General features: G+C 50.3%; 1 protein-coding gene across 1 annotated transcript; it reads right to left on the minus strand.

Moving 5' to 3' along the window:
* Positions 1–272: 272 nt before the first annotated feature.
* Znrf4 (zinc and ring finger 4) lies at positions 273–1,508 on the minus strand. The gene has a single exon (NM_011483.2). It carries the CDS (start codon positions 1,328–1,330, stop codon positions 347–349), a length of 984 nt encoding a protein of 327 aa, NP_035613.2. The 5' UTR covers positions 1,331–1,508; the 3' UTR covers positions 273–346.
* Positions 1,509–14,489: the final 12,981 nt, after the last annotated feature.

Below are 14,489 nucleotides of genomic sequence, written 5' to 3' on the forward strand. Positions count from 1 at the left end.
GGAGTTGAAAACGAGACTGGACAAACACTGGACGGCGCGGGGCGTAGTTATGCTGGCCCCCAGCGTGGCCATGCTGGGGGAGGGGGGCAGGGCTATGCTGAGGCGAGGTTTGGACTGGGCAAGGCTATGCTGGGGTCGGGAGAAGATGGCGTGATTGTGTTGTGGTGGGCAGGCGGGGTCTGCTTCGTGGGCGAGGTTTGGCATGGCTACACAGAGGCCGTGTCCAGCTCCACTGGTTCCTTCAACGCAGTGCAGGAAAGCGGGAAACTATCCAGATTCAAACACGCTTTATTGGGCACCCCCAACCTCCCCTGCCTGGTTTCCGCCCTTCCCGCGTCAGTTGGGGTCAGGAGAGCTCGGAAGTCGCTTCTGACTGCGCCACGTTCTCCGCCACCCCCAGAGACGTGGTGCTGCTGCAGCGACGGCAGGGGACTGTCCGGGCTAGCAGCTCGAGCCTGCGGGAGCGCAGCCGGGCCTGGATGGCCCAGATGGGCGGGCGGTGTCCGGGGAGGGGTGGTTCCTCGCCGCCTACGCTGCCGTCCGTGGAACCGTCGTGAGTGCTGGCCACTGACTGTTTGCACAGGGGGCATGAACGCTGCGCGGCGCGCGAGAACCAGGGGTCGATGCAGCGACAGTGGTACGCATGTGCGCAAGGCAGGATCTTGAGCCGTTCCCCCTCCTCGTAGTCGTCCAGGCAGATGGCGCACAGGTCGCTGAGGCGCGTGAACGTGCGCACCTGTGCCTTCTGGCATGTCTGCGTCTTCACCGCGGTGCCCCGGCTACCCAAGCCCCGGACCCACGGCCACAGCTGCCGCAGCACGAACAGCGTAGATGCGGCCAGGGCCAGGGCTCGGGCGAGCGCCCAGGATGCAACCACTACAGGGTGACACTCGGGGTCGGGGCAGGGTTCCGCGTGAGGCAGCAGCACGCGGGCTGGCTGGTCGCAGCGTACGGTCACCTCCAAGTCCTCAAACTCGCGCAGCTGCCCTGGGGCCTCAGGGCCCACTGAGGCTGCTGTGGCTCCAGCTCTCTGTGCTCGCCGCCCTGTTTGCTCCCAGGAGCAGCCCAGGGGCCGGACCAGCACTAGTGGGTCCAGTGAGTGGTTGTCGGGCCAGGGGCCCTCGATGGCGTGGCAGGCGTCGGCCGGCCGGGCCACCAGCAGGTATCCGCGTGCCCTCTTGGGGTCCACAGGAACCCCAAGCAGCGCCGGGAGGTCCAAGAAGTCCACAGAGCTCAAGTTAACCTGAGCGTCCGTGGGCGACAGGGACAGGACCAGCCAGAAAGTCACCAGGGCCACTGGGGCTACCCGGGTCCACGCAAACCGCGCCATGGCAGTCCCTACCTCCGGCTCCCGAGCTCCGATGAGTCCCTGGTGGGACGGTACTGAAGCCCCTCGGGCATCTCCGGAGCCACGCGGGGATCCCGTGGCCGGGTGGGAGCGGCGCCTACTGTGGCCGAACTCGGGGGCCTCAAGCGGAAGAGGCTCCCGGCGACAGTTCAGCCCACATGATGTCCAGGAGACAAGTTCTGAGGATGACACCTCGGGGTTCTGGACGCTTCCGACCTTTATGACGTCATTGTCATAAATCCCTTTGGCTGTTGCAGACTGGTGGCTGGTGGAGCATTACTTGATCCCTGACTTAGGTCATTCCCAGAGGAGCCCAGGTCATTCGCCTCATTTGATGTCAGTTCATGAACAGGGAAACTGAGTCTAACTTGGCATCTGAGCACAACAGTAGACTTCAGGCATAGGATTCCCGTTGACAGAGCAGCCTCTCACCACCCCAGGGAAGCAGAATGCTGTTGCTCCCGTCAGCTGTGGGCTTGTGGCGTGGCCATACGGACTCGGGGCTCCGATTGGCTGGGCTCATCTCAGTATGCCTACCCCAGAGGACAAATAAAACTCAAGAAGAGATAGGAACTTGTATTTTGGTAAGGGGATCCACCCTCCCAAAACTCACACAGACTGAGGAACTCCCTTCCCCTCCCCAACCTGATACCATGGAGATACCTGGATCCATTCTCTCCTGTCTGGACAGGTCCTCATCATGTGCAGTGTCATTTTGTAGCTCTGAACTGTGGATGCAGTAACAATTGAGGACTATTATGCTAGTGAGGAGATCAAGGAAACAACTACAAGGATTCTTTGCCTTCCTTGAACTAGATGCCTGGCATCTTGCTCAGTGCCATCTCTGTATCTCTACTGTGCCACCCTCAGAAAGGCCTTGCCCCCTCTGAACCTTGCTCCCCAATTCCTTGTGGCCAATCAGGGCTCTCGTATTGTTTGGTGTGACTAGTGCTCCCGCCATAATCAGCTGTGACTGAAGTTCAGAGGCAGGGACATGCGCTGTCTCTGCTTGGGTGCAAAGGAAGTGGGACTCAGTTCTTTTCCAGCATCACTGTCCTTCGGATTCCCAGGTCAGTCCCCAGACTATGACTAAAGACCTGACATGGTCTGGTTAGAGGGAAGGTCCTGGTTTTGCTGGGTTATTGTTCTCTGTTTTCTTTCTTTCTTCCTTTCTCTCTCTCTCTCTCTCTCTCTCTCTCTCTCTCTCTCTCTTTCCTTCTTTCTTTCTTTCTTTCTTTCTTTCCTCCTTTCTTTCTTTCTTTCTTTCTTTTTTTTTTTTTTTTGGTTTTTTGGTTTTTTGGTTTTTCGAGACAGGGTTTCTCTGTGTAGCCCTGGCTGTCTTTGAACTCACTTTGTAGACCAAGCTGGCCTCAAACTCAGAAATCTGCCTGCCTCTGCCTCCTGAGTGCTGGGATTAAAGGCGTGTGCCACCACACCCGGCTCTCTGTTTTCTTGAGACAAGTGCTCATCATGTAGCCCAGGCTGGCCTGGAATTCATGGAGATCCTCCTGCCTCTGCCTCCCTAGTGCCGGGTTTTCTCTGGCTCACACATCACAAAGGTTTGGGATGACTCAGGCTCCACCACAGGAGGACATATGGAGCACCAAATGCATATCAGGCCCAAGGCCTGCTCCATGACCCCTGTCAGTCACTCTGTCCTTGCCATCTCTCTGGATGCTGTAACCCAGGTGACCATGAACCCAAAGCATCCTCTTGCCTCACACTCCTGCAGACCTATGGAAGCTGAGACTGATCCTGGAGCCTCTGGCCTCCCCCAACCTCCCTTTCTGAGACAGGGCTTTGCTGATTGGCTGGGCTGCCCTAAAGGCCAGGGACCTCAGATCTGGGTTTGGGTTCTGGGGATTCAAACCCAGGTCCCAGCACTTGCTGTGTGCCAGGACATGTGGGCGCTCACAGACTTCAGATAAAACAAATTGCTCCTGGGAACATAGTCAGGCTACCTGATCCTCCCCCACCCCCACCCCCACCCCCATTGCTCATCACCAGGGGGCTTCAACCTCACATGTTATTAGGCACCTACAGTTTGCAGACATGTAGGCCCAGAGGACCAGTAGCCACAACAGTTACCAAGAGGCAACAGAAACAGGTCCCCAGAGAGGAAGAACATGGAGATGATGAGAAATGGAGGCAGAAATCTGCAGAGGGACTGAGTCCTGGGTGAAGACAAATTGTTAGAGCCTCAATTGAGACACTCAGGAAGTGTGAAGATGTAGAAAGGTCCTGGGATATTCAGCCCACCAGTACCAAAAGGGCAGTGAATCTCTTGCATTCCAGCACTGGGAGAGTGGAGGCAGGAGGATTGCTCTGAGTTCTAGACCAGTCTGGACTGCAGATGAAGACCCTGTGAAAGAAAAATCAGGTAACTTCCTGGTGAAGTGGGAACACAGCTGCTTGGCTATCTGGCTGTCCAGCTGGGGTCCGTGTGGTGAGGGGAAGGGGTACCCACAACCTGAGTGTTAGTTCCTCTAAGTTTAGAATTATTTCACAACAAAACATTTTAAATCCAGAAATTTTAGAAAAAACAAAAACTGTGGAGGTGGGAGAGGGTGGGAACAGACAGACACAGAATGGAATGCGGAGGGCAGAGAACGTGGCAATCATAGAGAAAAATATCCGGGAGTCAGCAAGGTGGGGTAACATAGTCCCCGAAGTGACATCACTTCTACCCTATTCTATTGGTCAGAAGCATTCACACTCCAGTTCACACTCACAGGGAGGGGACTGCGCACGGGGAGTGAACACCAGGAACTAGGTGCCACAGAGGCCATCGAGGGACCACAGAGAGGAGGGTGCAGCTTCCAATGGATCTTGACCCTGACAGATGTCCAGGAGGAAAGGATCGGAGAACAAAGGACTGAGAGAAACGGGAAGCAGGAGAGGGGAGAGACATCGAATCTATACACTGTGTGTGTGCTCCCCTTCCCCGACTCGTGCACCCCACAAAACAAGACCAACAGTGGAGTCTCCTGGTTGCAGCATAGACATTCTCAGGCTAAAGGGACACAGTGGCAGGAATACCTGACTACGCCCCCAGCTTCATCCCTGGGAGAATCCCTTTGGGATTCTCCCAGCCTCTTAGAAGCTGCCCCCAAGCTCAAGACAGGTGTAGGGTGACAAGTACCAGCCTGAAAATTATCCTTAGCCCAGGCGGGGGGCGGGGATATCTACCTCCTGGTGCTTGATGGAGATATTATAAGATGCTGGGGCAGGCTGGTAGGAAGACCCAGTTGTGGCCCCATGCAGCCTCCGGACAAGCCAAGGAAACCAAGTTTAGCACTGTGCACCACTCAGCCCAGCGCTGGGGAGACTGAGGCAGGAGGACCAGGCATTCCAGCCAGCCTGGCTCCACTGCCGGTATGTTTGTGTATCAATGCCTTCCACCCATCCTTTCTGCCCTTGCGGCTCCCCCCACAGATGAATGCTGGGAATTGGGTGAAGACTGTACAGAGCGCTGCCATCAGCCCCCTTACTGTACTGAATCTCTCAGTAAGGGGGCTGATGGCAGCGCTCTGTACAGTCTTGGGCTCCATCCCTAACCACGTCCCCAGCCCCCACACTGGGAGATTCTAGGTGGGGCTCCACCTTGAACACGCCCCCAAACCCTCACTACTGTGGCAAAGGAGGCTGCAGAAGGATGGGGTCTGCTGACCTCAAAACAAAGCTGGAGGAAGCTCTCTGCCCCTCCTCCAGGGACCATCTGGGAAAGGCGCCAATTAAGAGCAAATCAATTAAGCAAACTGTGCTCTGGCTTCGCCCTGACGACTCTGCCCTAGACCTCCTTGACTGGAAGTAAATGCATTTGTGGTCAGGGCTGAGGAGGGATCAGGACTCTCCAGACAGAACTCTCAGAGGCCCTGGGAGATGGAGCCAGTCATGTGATCCGACCGAGGGTGGAGAGGGAACCTGCAAGCAAACACTCTGGAGAAGCCAGTCTGTTCCTGTCTAGGACAAGCTACAGTGTGACTGGAGCATGAGCAGCACAGTGGGGAAAGAAGGCTATAATTTGCCCATTTTTCACGTCAATCAAGCTCCTGAAGTCGCTGTAGCTTTTGTGGCATGCTGTCTGGGCGATTTGATATTAGAAAAGGGAAGAATGAAAATCCAAGCTCTCCCCTTAACATCCCGCCCCCCCCTCCCCCAATCTCAAAACCCACAGCCATTCCTCCCTAGGGCCTCTGCAGGGAGCCTGGACACAACAGAGATGCAGAAGTGGGCACCTCGATCCAGCCATTCCTGAAGGAGTCCCATACCTTGGGGCTCCTCAGCTACAATGCGAGTATGGCTTCTGTGTGACAAGTACTCAACAGGAATATACTCAAACTATAGAGTACTCAGGGACAGATTCGTGCAACAGTACCCACACTCAAGATGACCTGAGGGCATGAAAACAAGTGCAGGCTCACAACTGCATGCCAAAGAGATGCAGTAGGTGTTGTTTGTTACCAAGCAATAGCTGACTGCTACATGCACATATCCCCTTTCTGGCTTCTGAGAACAGCTGGGTTGTCAGAGTCTGCAAAACTGACTAGATCAATAGGAAATGACCTGTTGTCACTTGAGTGTAATAGTCCTGGAGTCGGGTGCTGTGAACCAGACCAAAGCACCACAGTGAATGTGCTGATGCTGGTGAGAAGGGAACCTGTGCTGTTAGCCTTGTAGACGTGGGCCTGTCTGTCACTGCAGCAAAACTAAGCTAATACCAACACAACAAAACTAAGCTGCCTCTAATTTACGACAGAAATGGGGTGGTTTGGTTGGTTCTTTGCCTTTCTTATTTGTTGGAGACAGGATCTTGTTCTGGACTTCAAACTGGCTCAAAACTACCCATCCTCCTCTCAGCCTCCTGAGTGTCAGGAGGATGCATGAGCACTAGCACGGTCACTATGATGGTGTCTCTGAGAACTGTGTTTCTCATTGCCACACATTGACACTAGCATTAGCTACACTTTACAGAAGGGGCAATGGGGCTCCAAAGCAGACAGAGACAACCCCCCAAAGTGCTCTAATGAGTCACAGCTGGACTGTTTGTGTCCCAAGGCCTGATGCCTGCACCCTCATCACCAATCTGAACTCAGGCCACCCCAGGAGGTCCCCAGCCCAGCTCCCAGGGAACCTGTTTGGTAAAAAGTCTTATCATGCGCCTGGCATTGATGCCATGACGGCTGCGAAGCCCTTGACTCGGGGTAATTAGGAGAATTCTGGGACGCCCTGCTTGATTAAAAGCATATCATCTGTTCAGAATAAAAATTCGGGAGCAAATTGCTTTTGTTGCTACCATGATGCTATTTTAAACCAACTCGGCTCATGGGCTAATAGAGCCCATCACTCGGCTGTCACCGTGTGCCCCAGACCAGCCATTTGCACAGCTCCTACATGCCTGTTGACTGCCACTGCTGTCCCCAGCATCACCACAGCCCAGAGAAGCCCTGTCAGGCTGTCAGACCCAGAGAGGCCCTCACAGGCCTCAAGGTCACCCTCAAATCTGCTCCTAGGACAGCAGATATGGTTTAGTGGGGGAAATGGGGCATGCATGTGTGAGGCCCTGAGTTCGAGTCTCCAGCACATGTAAAAACAAAACAACCCCTCCCAAAAAAACAAATGTGGTGGTGGGCACTTGTGGTCCCCGTGCTGCAGACAGGGAGACAAGAGCATTCCTGGGGTTCACTGGACAGCTTACTTAGCCAAACTGGTGACCTCTAGGGTCACCAGTTATACCTTGTCTCAAAAAACAGGTTTCTAGCAACCGAAGAGGATGCCAGATGATGGCATCTGTCTTGTGGTCTCAGTCAGGTACACCCCATGTATCAGTGACCCCCAAATATTAGGCTGAGTCCTCCCTCATCACTGGTCTTTGTCTCTAAGTGGCTATTCCAGTCCTTTTCTCCTGTTCTCTTTCCCTACCCTCCTAGCCCCTCACTCCCGCGGGAGATGGTCCCCACACTCAACCTTTCTGCATCCTATATCTCTGAGAATCTACTTGCTTCTGACTTGCTCTGCACATTATGATTCCTGGTTCTCCCAGAGTCTGTAGGCCACAGATACCCCTTCCTGCAGCCTGTACCCTGAGCAGGATGACCACCTATACTGTTCATGCCGGTTTCCATGGCAGACATGAAGCCTGTGGGAGGGTGGGCCAGAAAGTGCCAGCATGGTGACACCAACGAAAGGTTGCATGCTGAGTGGGTGGATGTATGTATGTATGTATGTATGTATGTATGTATGTTTTCTTGTTCTCGTTGGTATGTGGGAACTCTGTTGGGCAGATGAAATGCAGAACGCTAGATTACACTTTACCCTATGCCACCATCCGGTGCTGGGCTTGTGGGACGCGTCAATGTGTCACTTGGGGTGAGAGAATGCAGCCCAGGCTGGGGGCCTCAGCCCAAGTCAGGAATGGAGGGGCGAGGGGGCTCAGGCTGAGGATGATGAGCCCAGGGTGGGAGTGCGGATGAAGAACTCTGAGTCTGGAAGCACGGAGGACCCTTCTGTTGGAGACTTAGGCACCGCGCTTATCCATATCATTTATTGACTGTTATCATGGAAAATGAGTGCATACCACTTCCTTAGGGTGAACCAGAGATTAAATACCTTTTGTAGGAAGGAATGTCCAGGAAGGGAAGCTTATTGGTTAAACCCTCAGGGCCTATCTGGATACCTCAGCGTGGAGAACTCTGTTCTGATTGACATCATCATTGGTCATGTTCCTATGTGGTGTGTGTGGTCATGTGTTCCAGGCCATGAATCTTGGTAGGGAGCAGGGTGATGCCTACCATCCTCAGATAGGTGCCTGGGTGCCAGGGTCTCTGAATCCACTCAACCTTACCAAGTTTCCGGCATGGTCCACTGCCCCACATGTATACATAAATGGATATGTGAATGGCTTGGTGGGTGAGTGATTGAGTAGTTAAATGAGTAGGTGGGCAGATGAGTAGATGGGTGGATACATGGGAAGGTTGTTGGAAGAATGGGTCAGAGCCGGGCATGGTGGCGTACGCCTTTGATCCCAGCACTCGGGAGGCAGAGGCAGGCAGATTCCTGAGTTCAAGGCCAACCTGGTCTACAAAATGAGTTCCAGGATAGCCAGGACTATACAGAGAAACCCTGTCTGGAAAAACAAAACAAAACAAAACAAAACAAAACAACAACAACAAAAAAAACTCAACCAACTAAACAAAAAAAAAAAAAAAGAGTGGGTCAGAGTGGGTGGCTAGATAGCTTGATGGACAGGTGGATGGGTAGATGAGTAAGTGGATTAATGGCTGTGTGGTTGGATAGTGTGTACGGGTGGATAGGTGGGTGGATGCATGGAAGAGTGGAAGGATGCTATCTTTGTTTGGGTTTCTAGTCTGTGACAAAACATCTTGACCAAGAAGCAAGTTGGGGAGGATAAGGCTTATTTGTATCACACGTTGACATTACTGTTCACCCTGAGGGAAGCTAGGACAAGAATTCAACAGGGCAGGAGCCTGGAGACAGGAGCTGATGCAGAGGCCATGGAGGGTGCTGCTTACTGACTTGTTCCTCATGGCTGGTTAGCCTGCTTACTTATAGAACTCAGGACCACCAAGCCCAGGGTTGGCACCATCTACAACAGGGTGTGCCTTCAAACATTGATCACTAATTGAGAAAAAGCCTTATAGCTTGATCTCATGGAGGCATTTCCTCAACTGAGAAGGCTCCTTCCTAACTCTAGCTTGTGTCGAGTTGACACAAAAAACCAACCAGTACAGATGGATAGATTGGTGGGTGGATTGTTTGATGGATGGTTGGATGGGTATATTTATATAGGGATTCATGGATGAATGGGTGGGTAGGTGAGTGGGTGAGTGGGAGGGAGCATAGGTCAATGAGTGATTGGGTTGTATGGATGAGTGGGTGGGTAGATGTACAGATGGGTGTGTCAATGGGTGCATGGGTGGATGAATGGATAGATGGGTGGGCAGGTGAGTGAGAGAATGGATGGATTGATGATGGATGGATGGATGGGCAAGTGGATGGGTCGTTGGATGTATATGTGTATGGACGGATGGGTGTGTGGATGGGTGGATGAATGGGTACATGAATGGATGAATGGTTGTGTGGGTGGTTAGATGAGTGGGTGGATGGGTGGGTGAATGAGAGCATGGATGGGTGGGTGGGTATGTGGATGGACTAATGTGGATGGACTAATGGTTGCATGGAAAGCTGGTCGGGGACATGGATGAATAGATGGGTGGATGGTGAGTAGGAGGGTAAATGGATGGGTGGTGTATGGATGGATAGGTGGATGAATAGATGAGTGGGTGGATAGAAGAATGAGTGGGAGAGCGAGTGGGTAGATGAGTGGAGAATTTAATGAATGGATGGGTAGATTGGTGGATTGGTGAGTGGATAGGTGGGTGGGTGGAGGGAAGGTTGGATGGATGGAGAGATGGATAAATGAGTGTGTAAATGGTTGGATGAACAGATGACTGGATGGGTGGGTGAGTGGATGTATGAAAGAAGGGGTGGCTTAGTGAAGCTCCTGTGGTTGGTTGGTTTGATGGGTGGCTGAATGGGTGTCTGGAAGGGTAGATTGATGGAGGGTGGATGGATGGACAGATGGATGAGTAGAAGAGTGAATGTATGGTTGGGGTTGATGAGTGGTTGGATGAGTGAATGAGTGACTGGGTATATGGATAGATGGTAGGCAGATGGGTGAGTAGACAGTTGGGTGGTTCCATGGGTGGGTAAGTGAACAGATGAATGGATAGATGGTGGATGGGTGAATGGATGTGTAGATGGGTGGATAAAAGGGTGGGTGTAAGGGTGGATGGATGAGTTGGTGGATGGGTAGCTAGATGGGTGGGTGGAAGAATGAATGGTGGTTGAATGAGTCAATGGAAGAGTAAATGGGTGGATTGGTATATGGCTGGGTGGATGGGTTTATGGATGCATGAATATATGGGTGGATTGCTGGGTGAAAGCATGGATGAAAGATGGATGAAAGTTGGATGGGTGTATGATGCATAGATGGATGGATTAGGTGGGTGCATGAGTGTGTGAGGGATTAGATGAATGGATGTTTGGATGGGTAGTGAGTGTATGTATGAAGGAATGGGTGGCTTAATGTATGAAGGATGAGTGAGGGATTGGTTTAATGAATAGGTAGATAGATTGAGGAATGAGCGGCTTATTGGGTATGTGGATATATGGATGGAAGGTTGGATAAATGGGCAGATGAAGGGTGGATGAATGGATAGATGGATAGGTGGATGGACAAATGGGTGGATGTATGGTTGGGTGGTTGAATAGATGAACTGGTGGATTGTGGTGGAACTTTCTCCTAATGAATAAAGATTACAAGGGACCAATCACTGGGCATGTAGGTGGGACTTCTGGGTCAGGAAGAAGAAGAGAGAATGTAGAAGAAAGGAATGACCTTTTGGACAGCAGGAGCAAGGGAGGCAGACAGAATGTAGGAAGCCGGAGGCTGTCAGTTTGAGTGGCTGATCTGCCACTTGAGGAATTATAACATAGATTAGTTTACAAAATTAGGACGCTAGGTTCTGCACCCAGTGATTGTGTTACTCCAGCCAGCCGCAGGAATTTGTAAGCATAGGCAGCAGCCAGCTGTGGGAACTTATCAAGTCGGGAGGAGAGAATGATTTCAGAGCTCTGAGAGTCAGTCTGCTAGGCTGAGAACAGGGTGTCCTGCCTGCTGGTGCCTAGCTAGCATTAGTGAGGATTGCTTTTAATATTTCACACAACAGTGAATGGATGGGTGTGTTACTGGATGGAAGGGTGGATGGGTAGATGTGTGTATGTGTGGATAGATGGATGGGTGCATGGGTGGATGGATGGATGGAAGGATGAGTGGATGGTTAGGTAGATGCATTAGTGTATGGGTGGCTGAATGGGTGGGTAGATAGGTGGGTAGATAGGTGGATGCACAGATGGATGGATGTTGAATGAATGAGTAGATGAAAGAATGAGTGAATAGATGTCTGGGTGACTGGAGAGAAGTGTAGATGTTCTTGTGGATGGATGGATAGATGGTATATTGATAGGTAGATGAGTGGGTGGATGAGTGGGGTGGTTTGGTGGGTAAGTCAGTCCATAGATGGTTGAAGAGATGGAGGATAAGTAAATGGGTAGGTTGTAGGCATACATTTTTTGCAACCTACTTTTTAAAAAATGTATGTGAGTATACTGTTACTTTCTTCAGAAGAGGGTATCAGATCCCATGACAGATGGTTGTCAGCCACCACATAGTTGCTGGGAATTGAACTCAGGAAGCACAGTCAGTGCTCTTAGCCACTGAGCCATCTCTCCAGCCTGCAACCTACTTTTAATAAGGGTTCAACCTCTCCTGTAGCCCACGACCCAGCAGAGGTAGTGGAAGAGAAAAGTTATTAGGATGTGGGGGAAGTGGACCTGTTCAGCAATAGTTCTTTGGGGGGGGGGTGAACTGGATCTTTTTTGGCAACAATTCAGTCCTGTAGCAAATACCAAATATGATTCAGAAGCTAAGTCCTCCAGGCAAGCCCACACCAGGCACAAACCAGCAGCTTCTGGCAGCTACAGACCAGTCCCTTCAGCAAGCAGACACCAGGCAGGAATTAGCAGCTGTAGTTAATCCTGAAGAAACAGCCAGGCTTGCCAACTGGCCTGGTGCAAGGCGGCAGAAGCAGCAAGCTGCCACAGGAACCTCATGAGCAGTTCTTGAACAAATTTCTCTCAATGGCAGTGTTACCACAAGTTGAGCTCAACAATGCTATGTAAGGGGAACCAATACATGTGTGTCTTTAGCAAAGAATAGGGAGGTGGAGCAAACCAAACCAATGCTCAGTGCTCCTCTCCCACTGTCTGTGGAATTATATTTATATTCCTTCATCAAGGGTCCGTTCACATGTTTGCTATATGCAAACATCCTTTCACCTGTTTCTGCTTCAAGAAAACAGTCTTGCAGGGCAGTGGTGGCACATGCCTTTAATCGCAGCACTTGAGAGGCAGGGGCAGGTGGATTTCTGAGTTCAAGGCCAGCCTGGTCTACAGAGTGAGTTTCAGGACAGCCAGGGCTACACAGAGAAACTCTGTCTCAAAAAAAAAAAAAAAAAAAAAAAAAAAAAAAAAAAGAAAAGAAAAGAAAAGAAAAGAAAAGAAAGAAAGTAGCAGAAGATGGCCTAGTCGGCCATCATTGGGAAGAGAGGCCCCTTGGTCTTGCAAACTTTATGCCTCAGTACAAGGAAACACCAGGGCCAAGAAGTGGGAGTGGGTGGGGAGGGGAGCAGGGTGTGGGGAGGGTATAGGGGACTTTCGGGATAGCATTTAAAATGTAAATGAAGAAAATACCTAATAAAAATTGGAAAAGAAAGAAAGAAAAGAAGAAAAGAAGAAAAGAAGAGAAAAGAAAAGTCTTTAACCTGTTTGCTTTAGCAAGACATCCTTTCATCTGTGTGCCTCAGATGTACAACATTTGACATAAATTACTTTCCAAAGAACTAGAAATTTCCACTTCAGTAGATAGATGGATAGGTGGGTGAGTGGATGAGTAGTTAGATGGAAGGGTATATGGATGGGTTGACGGGGTGGAATAGATGGGTGGGTGGATGTGTAGATAAATGAGAAGATAGGTGGTTGGATAGGTGCATGGTTGAGTGTATGAGTTGGTGGGTTGATGGATGGGTGGATAGGTAGATAGATAAATATATGGGCAGGTCAATGGATAAATGGATACATGTGATGATATATGGATGGATGAGTGGGTTAGTGGTTGGGTGAACGGATGTCCAAATGTATTATGTATGTATGTATGTATGTATGTATGTATGTATGTATAGATGGATGGATGGATGGATGGATGTTTGCATGGGTGGGTGGATGGTGGTTGAGTGGGCGGGTTAATGGTTGTGTTGGCGGATGTATAGTTAGTTCAATGAGTAGGTAGATGGATGGATGGATGGACAGATGGATGGAGGTGGATTAGTGGGTGGGTGAATGGCTAGATAGATGGATGGATATAAATGGGTTGGCGCATAGGTGGATTGATGGATGGGTAGATGGATGGGTGAATAGGTGGGTGGATGGATTGGTGAATAATTGGCTGGATGGGTGGGTAGATGGATGGGTAGGAAGACAGATGGAAGAGTGGATGGGTAAATTGACAGATGTATGCCAGGGCCATCCCAGTGATGGCCAGGTGTCTCAGAGGAGAAAAGGAGTCAAAGAGTGGTGAATCAGGTGCGATGGTTGGGAGAACCTTGCATCCTGACTGACTGGCAGTCAGAGTGCTTCTGTGTTTATACAGAACTCAGGAGACATATTACTCGTGGCCATAAGTTTAGTCATCATTCATAAACTGTGACAGAACAGAATTATCTTTTACTTATTTTCCCCCATTAACCCCACAACCAACTTAAGAATCTTGTAGTTTCAAGGGTGTTAGAATGGGAATCTCCCTGGGCAGGTTATCATGCCCCAATGCCCCAAGCAGTGTATTATCAACTCTTAAGGGATGGATGGGTGTGTGTGTGTGGTGTAGACTGAGCATTAACTGTCATTAGGCCAAAGCTGCTGCAGTTATTTTCCAATTTCTATAGCTGTACAATGTTTATATCTTTGTAGAATTTATATGTCTAATGTTGATATTCTTTTGTTCCTTGGTCATATAATACCACAGTGGCCCCATATGAGCTAAATATTCTAAGAAAGGGAGGTCTTAATACTTCATTCTTTTATCATTTTTTCAGACCATCTTTGTCCATCAGTATAAGTCCCTGTGTAGGGCAGAGATAACACCAGCCAATCTAAGATACTGCTGTATCTTTTCCTGAGCTTCATAAGACATGCAGCCCGTGATCTTATATGCCACACAATGATCTGAGCGTATAGTAAGAAAAGGCTTTTAACCCGATCTCCTGCCGACTTCTCTAGCCCACCTAATTTTGTTTACCTTGTAAAGTTGACTTTGTTCTGATTATCTTGTTCCTGAATAAGCACAGGGACAGATGTTCCATGAGTGTCACATTTGCTCTGCTCTGCTGGATCTTTGTCAAGCAGCTGTGTTGGCTTTATGACTTTTTCTGTTCTCTTTAGATGTGTCTGTGCCACGTGTGTAAATGGATGGGAAAATGGATGGATGGAAGTGTCACAGACCAGC

Source organism: Mus musculus, chromosome 17 (genome assembly GCF_000001635.26).
Source record: "Mus musculus strain C57BL/6J chromosome 17, GRCm38.p6 C57BL/6J".
Classification (NCBI taxonomy): domain Eukaryota; kingdom Metazoa; phylum Chordata; class Mammalia; order Rodentia; family Muridae; genus Mus; species Mus musculus.